General features: G+C 52.8%; 1 protein-coding gene across 3 annotated transcripts in view; it reads right to left on the bottom strand.

Moving 5' to 3' along the window:
* Lasp1 (LIM and SH3 protein 1) overlaps positions 1 to 13,099 on the bottom strand; it is a 56,597-nt gene extending 43,498 nt beyond the window's left edge. The window contains exons 1-2 of one of the 3 annotated variants that reach the window (XM_004655488.2): positions 12,879 to 13,099; positions 6,237 to 6,331 (exon numbers count right to left, since the gene is read on the bottom strand). In XM_004655488.2, coding sequence (XP_004655545.1) covers positions 6,237 to 6,331; positions 12,879 to 12,947 — 164 coding nt within the window. In that variant the 5' untranslated portion in view covers positions 12,948 to 13,099. Of the gene's footprint in view, positions 1 to 6,236; positions 6,332 to 12,460; positions 12,507 to 12,878 lie in introns of those variants that run through there. The other 2 variants (XM_045158694.1, XM_045158695.1) reach the window with 2 other exon arrangements.
* Between the last annotated feature and the right edge of the window lie 95 nt (positions 13,100 to 13,194).

Here is a 13,194-nt window from a genome sequence, read left to right as displayed (position 1 = left end):
CTACCCCACCCCAGCTCCCTATGACATGTGATTCAATTTTCCCACTAAAAGGAACAGAATTGGGGCTGGAGAGATGGCTTAGTGAAGCCTAAGCACCGAGGTTTGATCCTCCACATAAGCCAGATACACAAGGTGGCACATGTGTCTGGAATTCCTTTGCAGTGGCTAGAGGCAGTGACACGCCCATCCTCTCTCTTTCTAATTAATAAATAAAATACTTTAAAAAAAAAAAGAGGAGCCAGGTGTGGTGGTGCATGCCTTTAATACCAGCCTTTAATACCAGCATTTGGGAGGCAGAGGTAGGAAGATTGCCATGAGTTTGAGGCCACCCTGAGAGTACCTAGTGAATTCCAGGTCAGCCTGGGCTAGAGTGAAACCCTACTTGAAACACACACACACACACACACACACACACATAGAGGGTGGCTGGAGAGATGGCTTAGCAGTTAAGATGTTTGCTTGGCAAAGCCAAAGGACCCAGGTTCAATTCTCCAAGACCCACCTAAGCCAGATGCACAAGGTGTTGCATGTGTCTAGAGGTTGTTTGTAGTGGCTAGAAGCCCTGGCATGCCCATTCTCTCTCTCTCTCTCTCTCTCTCTCTCTCTCAGATAATTAAATAAATAAAATACTTCTTAAAAGGAGGAACAGAGCCGGGCGTGGTGGCACACACCTTTCTCTGTGATTTGAGGTCACCCTGAGACTACATAGTGAATTCCAGGTCACCCTGGGCTACAGTGAGACCCTACCTTGAAAAACCAAAATAAATAAATAAATAAAATAAAATAATCATGCTTTTAATCCCAGCACTAAGAAGGCAGAGGTATGAGGATCAGCATGAGTTCAAGGCCAGCCTAGGACTACAGAGTGAATTCCAGGTCACCCTGGGCTAGAATAAGACCCTACCTGGGGGTGGGGGTGGGGAGCTGTGTTGGCCATGCACACCTCTAAGCTCAGCACTGAGGCCAGGAAGATGGCTGAGGCTCACTGGCCAGGGAGTTTACCCAAAATACAGCTCCAGATTCGGTGAGAGAGACTTAAGGAAATAATGTATGCTAGAGAAGGAGGCCTGACTGACCTCTTCCTCCTCCTCTGTAGGTGTGTGCACATGTATTCAACCATACATGCATACATACACACACTCACACCAAAAACACTCACACTGGGGTTGGAATCAGCTGGCTGGAATCTAGTGAGAGACCCTACCTTCGCCCGCCGCTTAGGCCTAGGGAAAGGGCAGAGATCACAGCGCTCAGGTCCGACCCTCACTCCACAGTCCACACCAACTGAAGGCCGAACCTGGCCACACTTGACGTCCCAAGGGCTGGTTCCTAGAAAGGCTCTCACAGCGGGCACAGTTCATCCCCACTCCTACCTCGCTCAGCCTGGATACAGTGAAGTAGGTTTGAACGTGCCAGGGCTCAGAGGATCCAATTTGCAAAACAAATAGTCCAGGGCATAAATATTTCTCTAGCCAACAAAGGAGGCTCACCTCACCCACTGGGAAAGAATTGATGATGCCTGGCATGGTGCCACATGCCTTTAATCCCAGCACTAAGAAGGTAGAGGTAGGAAGATAGCTGTGAGTTCGAGGCCAGCCTGGGATTAGAGTGAATGCCAGGTCAGCCAGAAACCATACCTTGAAAAACTTAAAAAAAAAAAAAAATGATGAGCAAGGGTTCTTGAACTATTGTGCAAGCAAGAATGTGGCCTCTACCTCACCACAGAGTCACCAGATCATCTGGGGTCCGTCTGTGAGGAAAAACTGTAGGCCGCTCAGCACCCAAGCACGTGTCTAAGGACGCTGTGAACCCATGTGTAACTGAACATATGTGGCCTATCATGCCAGCTGGCCGGCTGAGAGCTCTGGCCTGTGCTCACAACCCGGGCCTTAACCCCAAACAAGTCTGGCAGGGAGACAGACAGAATCAGCCTTTTCACTTTACAGTTACTTTCTAACACTTGAAGCTCAGTCTCCAGAAAGACAGAAGGGCAAGAAAAGCAGCTTTCACCTTTTCTCTCTTATCTTGTCTTCCCCCAGTAAGATCCTTGCTGCCCTTGGGCCCAGGGACGGGCAGAGTACAGAGGCTTCTGGGCACAAGAGACTCACACCCTTACATACTGGGTGGCCCTGAACCCTGGCAAAATGCCAGAAAATACCACCTGCCCCTGTGGATCCTGGCCTAGCCGTAGCTAGGTAGGGGATACCCAGTTCAGACTGGTGCAACAGCCACCCATTCCCTCTAGCTGGGCACACTGAGCTCAGCGGACAGCTCCACCAACAAGGAGGGCTAGCAGAGCCAGCAAGGAGCAGCAACCTCGGACATCAGCTGCTATAGGTAGAGTGAAGTACTGCTGGGGTACACAACTAAGTCCCCAGGCCTCCTCCACGGCCTTCCAGCAAACACCCACTGGATCCGAGGCCAAAGGTCACCTGGCTAGGGCTGTAAAGGCTGGGGGCAAAGGGAGAGGTCACCCTACTTCTCTGGCTGGATGCCAGGAGAGGGACAAGAGATGACAAGAGACAGGAGTGTTAGTGACTCACTCACAGGTGGGAAGCAGCACCCAGGGAGTGAAACTTCATCTTCTGCCTCTCCCAGAGCCCCAGCTGTCACCAGTCTCCCCAAGACCTGAGCAGGAACTCTGGCACTAGGCGAAGGACATAACAGATTGAAAAAGCCCGACTAGTTTCTCCAGCTCCCTTGCTCACTCGGTGGACTGCTGGAGTCTTCGGAAGGGAAGAGAAGTGTCAGACTTGGTTACCCATAGGGCTCCGCAATTCAGCAAGAGTTCGGTCAGGGAGTGGCTGCTTGAAGGTTGCCCCAAAGGAGGCTGGGAGCTCAGTCTGAAGTAGTCCAGCAGTTAAGAGGTTAAGTGCCATGGCTTTTCTTGAACCCCACCCCACTCCCCAAAGGAGGGAGGAAGTGGCAGAGAATCAGGGCTTGTGTGAGTCCTTAAGAATTCAAAGAATGTCCCATTTCCCCTGGGGCTGGGAGGGGCTGCCGGGGGTCTGAGGAACAGTGGAAATCAGAATGGCGGGCTAGAGAGGACCAGAAGAGTTGTGGCCTCTCCTCTATCCCAGTCGGCCCGGTGCCCATCTTTCAGAAGGGACAATGGTCATATTGTCTCTTGGGTTTCAGATTAAATCAGAGATTAGTTCCCCAGCACCTGGCACAGGTTGGCATATAGAAGCAAGGGGCAATGAGTGATAAATGTTCAAACCTCCAAGGAGATGGGGCCAGGGCATGAAGTGGGGATTAGGAATGGCTAAACGAAAGACAGCTATTCCTCAAACGGGCTAAAGCTCCCATTTAAACAAGTTCCTAGCTTCCCCTTCCTGGTAAACTTCAGCTGCAAAGAGCCTCTTGAGAGAATTTTTTTGTTTTTGTTTTTCAAGGTAGGGTCTCACCCTGGTCCAGGCTGACCTGGAATTAACTCTGTCATATCAGGGTGGCCTTGAACTCATGGCGATCCTCCTACCTCTGCCTCCCAAGTGCTGGGATTAAAGGCGTGCGCCACCACACCCGGCTCTTGAGAGAATTTTAAAAAACATGAGTTAGGGCTGGAGAGATGGCTCAACAGTTAAAGGCACTTTCCTGCAAAGCCCAATGGCCCAGGTTCAATTCCCCAGTACTCAGAAAAGCCAGATATACAAAGAGGTACATGCTTGTGAAGTTTGCAGTAGCAAAAGGCCCTAGCATGCTCATGGCATGATCTTTTTTCTTTCTCTCTCTCAAATAAATAAAAACTTTGGAGGGGCGGGGAGTTGTTTTTTCGAGGTAGGATCTCACTCTAGCCCAGGCTAACCTGGAATTCACTATGTAGTCTTAGGGTGGCCTTGAACTCATGGTGATTCTCCTACCTCTGCCTCCCTACTGCTGGGAATAAAGGTGTGCACCACCTCCCCACGTTTATAAAACATTTTTACTTGAATTAATTAATTTATTTCATTTATTAGAGATAGAGAAAGAGGAAGAGAGAGAATGGGCATGCTAGGGCCTCCAGTCACTGCAAACAAACTCCAGAAGCATGCATCACCTGTGCCTCTGGCTTATGTAGGTCCTGGGGAATTGAACCTGGGTGCTTTGGCTTTGCAGGATAATGCTTTGACCACTGAGCCATCCCTCCAGCCCTACTATTTATTTATTTAAGAGAGACAGGCAGAGAGAGGCAGAGGGAGAAAGAGAGAGAAAGAGAGAATGGGTGTGTCAGGGCCTCCAACCACTGCAAACGAACTCCAGATGCATGCGCCCCCTTGTGCATCTGGCTAACATGGGTCCTGGGGAACTGAGCCTCGAATCAGGGTCCTTAGGCTTCACAGGCAAGTGCTTATCCGCTAAGCCATCTCTCCAGCCCCCTCCAGCCCTATTAAAAACATTAAAAAAAAAAAAAAGATTTAAAGAGCCTAGCTGGGCATGATGATATACATCTATAATCCCAGCATTCAGGAGGTAAAGATGAAGGATCAGGAGTTCAAAGCCAGTCTCCTCTACATAGCAAGCTCTGAAGCGAGCCTGGGATATAGGACACCCTGTCTCAATAAATAAATGTGTGTGTGTGTGTGTGTGTGTGTGTGTGTGTGTGTGTGTAGCTAAGGCAGGAGGATAAGAAGTTCAAGGTCACCTTCAACCACACAGCAACTTCAAGGCCAGCCTGGGCTACATGAAACCTCAAAAAAAAAAAAATACTGGACTCAAAGCAGATCTTAAATTTATTTCATTACCAATTGTGCCAAATACTTGAAAATGACTTGCCGGGGTTCGATTCCCCAGTACTTACATAAAGCTCCACTCTGCAGGAGGCTGTGAGCCCCGTAGCATGTACCTGGACCTGACACTTGAGTGTGCACTTCCTACCTAGGAGGTTACCTTGAAGACGCAGGGTTGAGGCGCTCTCTGAAACTGCAGGGGATGGGATGAGTGGTGTGTCACTGGAGTGAAAAACAATGACCTATCTAGCCCTCCAGCAGATCAGGCCATGGGACTTAGGGAACAAGGGGCCCAGACCAAACTGGCTACACTCAATAAAAAAAAGCAAGAAACAGTATCCATGGCCTCCCAGGGAAAGGAGCTGTCTAGGCCAGGCCACACACTTTTCAAGAAATGAACACCAGGGCTGGAGAGATGGCTTAGCGGTTAAGCGCTTGCCTGTGAAGCCTAAGGACCCCGGTTCGAGGCTTGGTTCCCCAGATCCCACGTTAGCCAGATGCACAAGGGGGCGCACATGTCTGGAGTTCGTTTGCATAGGCTGGAAGCCCTGGCACGCCCATTCTCTCTCTCCCTCTATCTGTCTTTCTCTCTGTGTCTGTCGCTCTCAAATAAATAAATTAATTAATTAATTAAAAAAAAAAAAAGAAATGAACACCAGAAGCCGGGCATGATGGCGCATGCCTTTAATCCCAGTACTTGCCTTTAATCCCAGTACTTGGGAAGCAGAGCTGGGAGGATTGCAGAGAGTTCGAGGCCACCCTGAGACTGAGTGAATTCCAGGTCAGCCTGAGCTAAGTGTGAGACCCTACCTCAGAAAACCAGGAAATAAAATAAAATAAATGAACACCAGAAAGCCAGGGTTCCACAGTCTTCAAGGAAAAAGAGCCATCAAGGTCCAGTAAGTGCCCAGGTGACAGGAGAAAGATACCAACTTCTGTTATAAGGAGTAAGAATGAGAGGAGACAAAGGGGAGAACCACACCCTCACATCCCTGAGCCCCAGAGCCCTGACACAAAAGAAGCTGACATTGGACAAGGCCGCGCAGCATCCCTCCAGCAGCAGTATGCAGTGGCCGTTCCCGTCCCCACCCCCACAACCCCAGCTGGTTTTACTGTCCAGACACTGGTTGTGAACAAGCCTAAGCCTCCAGCTAGCCTAGCTGAGAAAGTTCCCAAGCCTATTTTCTCATCTGTAAAATGGGAACAATAAGAGGCCTCTGCTGTGAAGGCATGATATGATCACAGTGTATCAAACAGGGTATGAGGAGAGTGCTCACTATATCATCTTGGCAGTATTGATTGTTTGGATCTTTTTTTTTTTTTTTTTTGGCTTTTCAAGGTTAAGGTCCCACTCTGACCTGAAATTCACTATGTAAGCTCAGGGTGGCCTCGAACTCACAGCAATTCTCCTACCTCTGCCTCGCAAAAAGACATGAGCCGCTACCCCCCCCTGGCACCTTGGCATTATTGAAAGGGAAGGAAGAACTTGAGGAGGCAAGCCCTAGCCAGCCCATACCCCCCAGGACTCACGCGTTGCAATAGGGCTTCTTCTCGTAGCCCTTGTAGTTCTTCATGTTCAATGTCATCTTGCAGGTCTCGCAATGGAAGCATGCTTTATGCCAGAACTGGGTGGAGACAGAGGGAAAACACGTATCACACACCAGGACTTCCAGAGGCAGGGGTACTCAAGAGGCTCTCCACCCCGGGGGTCCCAGGCCCAAGGGAGTGGGCACCCCTGGTGTGCAGGGGCATCCCAGGTCATAGGCTGTCAGAGCCAATGACGCTGCCTTTCCCCCTCCCCAGTCTCCCCCTAACCCCCAACTTGGCTACCACTTGGCTGTCAGAAGGAACAAGGCAGGTCTGAGGATAAAGCAGTGGGGGCAGGGAGGGGGCCCGAGCTCATTTATGACGGAGTGATGGAGGCAGCAGCCCCCAGAAAGTCAGCCCCGCCTCCCCCAGACCACTCCTGCCCAGAGCTGTAAAATCCTCATTGCTTATGCAAAGCGGCACTCGGTTGCTAAGCAGCAGAACAGGAAGGGGCAGCTCCTCTAGCCTGAGGAAGGCACCCAGAACCACACACCAGACCCTCCGAGCTCCCCCCAACGTCTCTACTCCCCCCACTTAATGCCCCCTTCCACGATGATCCAGCTCAGACACCTCTCGCTTCCCAGGGAGCCCTGACCAGACCAGCGCGTGAGCACTCTATAGCTAGCTCTTGGAGCCACACCCATACCGTATGGAGGGGGCAACCTCTCCCATGCCCAAGTGGACAAGGATAGGAGAGCACCCCTCCCTCTGAGGCAGTAAAGAGCCTTGTGTCAAAGCCTTGCAGGTGCACATCACAGCTCCGCCCAGCTAGCTGTGTGACCTTGGCAGTGCCCTGCCCTGCACCTGGGAGCCCTCATATATATTTCTGTGTCCGTGGAATGTGCATGATAATACCTGCCCCCCCTCCTGGGACTGGGGAGGATTCACAACACATCATTGCCATCTCCTTGGTATAGCACCTGGCACCTCTAAAGCCTCAATGTAGGTGCTGGGCAATGGAGGCTCTGTGGGGATGGGTGGGAGGGGAAGAGGGGCAGGGCGGGGTGCATTCAGCCCAAGCACAGCTCCAGAAGACTGAAGGACAAGTAAGATCCCATAAATCCAAGGGTCTAAAACTGAGCCACCAGAACCAATTCAAGGTGGCCCCATGGAGGGACAGGGTAAGTGAAGAGAGGAGAAATTATGTGATCAAAGCGACCCCCCTCCCTGGGAAAGGTTACGGTCCCTGGCAACCCATGCAAGTGAGAGATAAATTACCCTGGGGTCCAGAATGAGAACCAACCAGAGTCTAGTGGCCAGGACTCCAGAGTCCAGGCTGACTGGGTGAGCTGACTGCTTGTCCCTGCCCAACTGTGCAGCATAGGAGACACTCCTGACCACCAAAGGAGGTGGCCAGAGGCCAGGGAGGGACCCAGGGAGAACTAGGAAGGTGCCAGAGCAGTAGGACTGGTTCTTGGCTGCCTGTCAAGGAATTCCCCCAAGGCAGTACTTTTTTCAAAGAAACGTGTTTCCCAAACTAAGAGGTGCTTCTGAGACACATGGAGGAGGGGGACAGAAGAGCTCAGACATTTGGGCTCCATCTCCCTGATCCCACCTTTTTCAACTAGGCACCAGGGTAATTTCAGGGAGCAACCACCCTCTTAACGGGCCACTTTCCCTGACAAGGAGAGATCTAACCGTGCATATTAACAAGGAGACGGGGGAGATAGATACTCTTTGGGAAGAAGGCCAGTTAGAAGTCTGAAAGGGCTGGCTGCTCTGAGCTTGGTTCAACCCCACCTAGGTGCCACAGGCCCCCAACCCTTCACACAGTCACTTTTAAGGCTCCTTGCCACTGCTTGATGAGGTGTATAACCCTACCACATAACCCCCCAGAAAACCAGAACAGGGTGGTCCCTTCCTTATAAGCCACCTAAAATGACAGCCCTACTCCCTCCCCAACAATTGGGAGGCATTGGCAAACTGCCCTAGCACTGTCACCAGCCAGGCTGCATGCCCCAGCCTGGGCCCCTGCCTCCCCCACCCCCGCAGGGGCCTGCCAGGAAAAACATTCTCCGGAATCCAGACCATGACCCACTTTCACACACACACACACACACACACACACACACACACACACACGCAGGAATACACTGTCCTAGGGCTAGGGACCTCGAAGGCTGCCTCCCAATTGGCCCAGGGGAGGTCAAGGGAATGAGACAGGCATCTCACTTTTTTAGCAGATGGCCAGGCCCCTACTGTGGAGCCAATCACCATGGAGAAGCAGGATGGACTAGCACCCTGACCAGGATTCTTACGAGAGCCCTCCAAGCTGCCACCAGGCGGAAGGGGATACCAGGGAGGTAAAGTTTACTCCCATCAGCAGCTCCCAGCCTCACTTCAAGGAACCCCCTTGTTCCCAGCTAGATAGATACATCAGTCTGCAGGAAGAGTGACTCATGACCTGTTCCCCTTCCAGTGTGCACAGGAGTAGAATCATGGAAACCAGGATGGACCACTGACAGCCTGCCCGGCTTGGTCTCCACATCTGTAAAGTGGGGTTATTAACCAGTCTGTCCTCAGGTACTGTGGAGGAACCAGAAGCCCGAAGCAAGTTTATAAGGCCCAAGACTTCCAGAATATAACCCCGGGGCCGCAGGACTGAGGAAGCAAAGCACGCCTAGAGGCACATAGCTGGAAGTCAGCTGGCCAAGTCCACATGCCATTAGTCACAGAAAACAAGACAGCCCCTGACCAAGCCGAGATACAGTGCAGGACCTGTCTGTACCACTCTGTGGAGAAATGGCTCTACAAAAAGGCCAACAGCTGGGTGTGGTGGCGTGTGCCTTCAAACCAGCACTCTGGAGGTAGAGGTAGGAGGACTGCCGTGAGTTCAAGGCCACCCTGAGACTACATAGTGAATTCCAAGTCAGCCTGGGCCAGAGTGAGACCCTACATCAAAAAACTTAAAAAAAAAAAAAAAAAAAAAAAAAACTGGCCCCCAACAGGCCAGTAGGAGCAGAAGTCCTGCTAAAGTAACCCTAAATAGGGCTAGGCTTGGGCCAGCCCATGTCCTTTCATGGCTGGGGAAGGGGATGTGGGGGGCTTCAGGTCACTGTACTTGCAGCCTGGTACCTTGCTCTCTGCACCCAAATGGGGTGGCCATGACTCAGGGCTACAGTATGAGACTGTCCCCTCCCTTCCTGTTGCCCAGGGATATCATGGTTTGTCCCTCTCCTAGGGGCAACATTAGCCCCACCCTGCTCAGGTCACCAACTTAGCTTAGCTGGTCACCTGAGCCACTGGCTTATAGACACAGGTATTTGAGGTCCCTCCACAAATCCTTCCTTTTGCTCCCACTCCCCCAGCCACAGCCCTCAGGACCCCAAGGCCCTCAGCATGATCCCAGACAAGGTCAGGAATGGATGGGAACCTCTTTTGGAACAGACTATATAAATAAAAATGCTTTTTGCAGGGCTTGAAAGATGGATCAGTGGTTAAGGCCCTAGTCTGAAAGAGTCTTATGGCCTGAGTTTGATTCCTCAATATCCATGTAAAGCCAGATGCACAAGGTGGCCCTGGCATACCCATTTCCCTCTCTCCATTTGCAGATAGTGAAAATTTCAAAACATACTTTTTGCAAATAAACCAGCAGAAGAGCTGAGCAGAAAGAACTTTGGAAACACAGCATGGTGGTACACAGTTGTAATTCCAGCATTTAGGGGGCTGAGGCAGGAGTGCTGTGTGTTCAAGGCCAGCCTGGGGTGACCAAAAAAAAAAAGCTTTGGCTAAAATATAGGACCTATCTGAGCTTCTGTTTACAGGGTTTGCAGCTTATAGGAGCAGTAATGGCTGACTTGAAAGGGTGCGTGGTACACTGCCTGCCGTTATACAGTGGTTAAAGTGCTGAGGTGACCGATTGGGGAGCATTTTAAACCTCAATAGTGGTACGTGGTATCACAGCTGCAAGAACTTTGCCCTCTTAAAAGAAGAGGCACTCAGGCAGCCATTTAGGACAAGGACATTCTCTAATGGGACATTCCAAAGACGCTAGGTGCAGACTAAGGCCCCTAGCCTTCCTGACACTCTCTACCTGTTTTCAGAAGCTGAAGGGGCAGACACAGCATTAGCCAGCCAGGAGAGAAGGATACGGTTAAGACTCTTCCCAATGCATGTAGATCCCTAGATGCCAAGTAGGTGCTCAGTTAAGTATTTGTTGAATGAATGAGGTCACCCTGTTTTCACCCTCAGTTCTAATCCCAGAAATTCTCTGGGGAAACAAACCTTAACCTCCTTCCCCAAACACCATCATCAGCAACACATATTTATCAAGCATGCAGAGTACACTGGTACCGCCGGCTGGGGACCGGCCTTCAGTGGTGACCTATGCCTTTGGGAGATAAGGCTTAGGGAGGAGAAAAGATTTAACACCAAGGACACAGCTTGTGCTCTGATCACATTTCGGGCTATATGCCATAAGGACACGGCAGTCAATCAGGCCAGTCTAAACTGACTCTCCATGACTGAAAACGGGAAGCCTTGGGAAGTTGGGTAGCAACCATGCCTATGAGACCAAACCTTCCCCATTCCCAGAGCTCCAGCCAGCATTTTCCAGGGTTCCAGTTCCTCCAGTGCCTGTTCTTAATGCCTGGGGTGGGGGGGAGGGAGGAGAAAGAGCCCTGATACCTTGATATTCCGGTCTTCCGGCTCAGTGCAAGGAGCAAGGTAGGGAGAGGTCTCTCCAGGGCCCCTTCCGCCAGGGGTACTTCTAAACCCTGGGAGGAATAACCCACTTCCCAGGGCAATCCCAAGCTAAGTGTGCTCTTTCAGCCAGGGCACAGAATAAATGGATAGGGAACCTCACAGGATCCCTGGCCCCTTGCCTCTGACACACACCAAGCAGAGATAGTGTGGAACTGGACAGAATGGGGGATGGGCTGGGGGCGCAGCCTTGACCACAGTTCCTGACAGGCAATTTAGTGGCCCTGCTTACCTCTAGGGAAATGACATCATACCCATCTGATAGATGGGGAATACTGAGGCCCAGAGCCATTCATAGACCTGATTGGTGCTGACCTGGATCCAGGACCAAGTCTTCCCACCTCCTAAGCTACCAACTGCAGCTTGTATTATACATTGCCTCTCCCCACTAATTACTCTGGACCAGGAAACCTACCCAGAGACTGACACTATGAGCTTTCAGAAGCAAGTTCAAATGCGTTTCAGAACCATAAAGCCCCATCTCCTGACCTGGACTCAGGGGGTCAAAGGTTGCTAAGAACCAACTCCACGGGGGAAGGGAGACAGATGAGCCGCATATATAGAGAGAGAGATATGGATATGTCGTTTCCCAAACAAAACCTGCTTCCCCTCTTTTATGCACCCTCTACTGCCAGTTCAGACAGAAAGGGGAAATGCATGGGTACAGGTGCCAAAACAGGAGTCACTACTGAGGGGCTAAGAGGGGACACGGAAAAGGGACAAGTTGCCTTAGGGCTTTAGGGAGTTTATGGGCGAGCAAGATCCTACCCCAACTGGGTAGAAGCACCCAGTTCTACACTGCACCCCCCCCAAAAGTGTAATGGCAACCAGATGAACGGGTCCAGCCAGGGTTGGGGGATGCCTAAAGGCTCCCAGGGGACAGCGTATTTCCAGAAGGTTACCCTTCGCTCCCCACCCCCCCCCCCAAATACCACCCGCTTTCCTCAGCTTCCCCAGAACTCGGCCAACCCCACCCTCCTTTGGAAAAACCTGCTTTGAAAAGTTAGCTCTTTGTTCTCCAAGCCAGTCTCCAGGCTGAGCACAATTTCGGATCTCTGAGAAGCAACCCCCACATCCACCCTACCCCACCCCCGGACCCCGCCCGGATCTGGCTAGGCTGCCCAGCACCCAGAGTTGGCTAGTAATTTGAGGTGGGGGTTGGGAAGCTGCGGAGGAGATCTGCTGGTTTCCCCCAACCACGGGAACCAGCGAGGGGGACGCAGGTCGTTCAAAAAAAAAAAAAAAAAGGTGGGGGTTTTTTCACAGTGGGGCTTGGGGAGCGGGAATCACCCCATGTCCCCTTCACCAGACACGACAACTCGCTGGCCGATGGCACCCGCCCCAGCCTCCAGGACAAGGAAGCCCGGACACCCGCGACCGGAGCGGCGGGTTTCGCTGTCCACCCCCACCCCACCCCCGGCCTCCGCCCCGCCCCCTCCCCCCCAGCACCCCGCGCTTCCGCCTACTTGGCGCTCGGCGCGGCGGGGAGAGGGAGCGGCCGCCGTCTCCTCGGGTACTCCCGGCCGTGGGGGGCGGGACTGCACCTCAGACCTCCCCCAGCGCACACACCGTGGGGCCAGGCTTCCCCCGACCCCCTCCGGTCCTTCCACAGCCCCCCCGGGGTAGGGGGGGCGTCGGTCAATGAGTGCACCCTTCTCCAGCAACGACTGCCCGCCTCCTCGCCCTGGATCTCCCGGGTCTCCAGACTGGGTTCTGTCCCTGCACCCCCAAGACACCGTCCGCCCTTCTTCCGCGCTCTGGAGATGGCCGAGGAGAGCCAGCCAAGATCCCCAACCTACCCCTTCCTCTCTCCTCCCGCGATCGGGTGCAGAGCTCCGGGGATTGCCTTAGACCAGACGCGTCCCCCGCCCTCCCGGAGCTCACCTTATCCAGACAGTTCACCTTCTCCGTGGGGTATACGATCTTGCCGCATCGGGCGCAGTTGGGGTTCATGGCTCCGGGCTGGGAGGAAAAGACTGGGGCGGGGACGCCCGAGCTCGCGCGCGTTCTCTTTCCCCGGGGCGAGCTGGGCGGGCGGGAGGCGGCGGCGGCGACTGCAACCGTGCAGGCGACGGCGACTGGAACTGGGGAACTGGCCTCCGCCTCCGCCCTCCTTCCCCTAATAAACACGGCGGGGAGGAGGGGCTGCACCGGGGCGGGGACGCGCCTCGGGCGCGGAGAGGGGCGCGCGCGGAGAGGC

This window comes from Jaculus jaculus, chromosome 9, assembly GCF_020740685.1.
Source record: "Jaculus jaculus isolate mJacJac1 chromosome 9, mJacJac1.mat.Y.cur, whole genome shotgun sequence".
NCBI classification, from domain to species: Eukaryota; Metazoa; Chordata; class Mammalia; order Rodentia; family Dipodidae; genus Jaculus; species Jaculus jaculus.
This window is presented reverse-complemented; position numbering and strand designations above follow the sequence as displayed.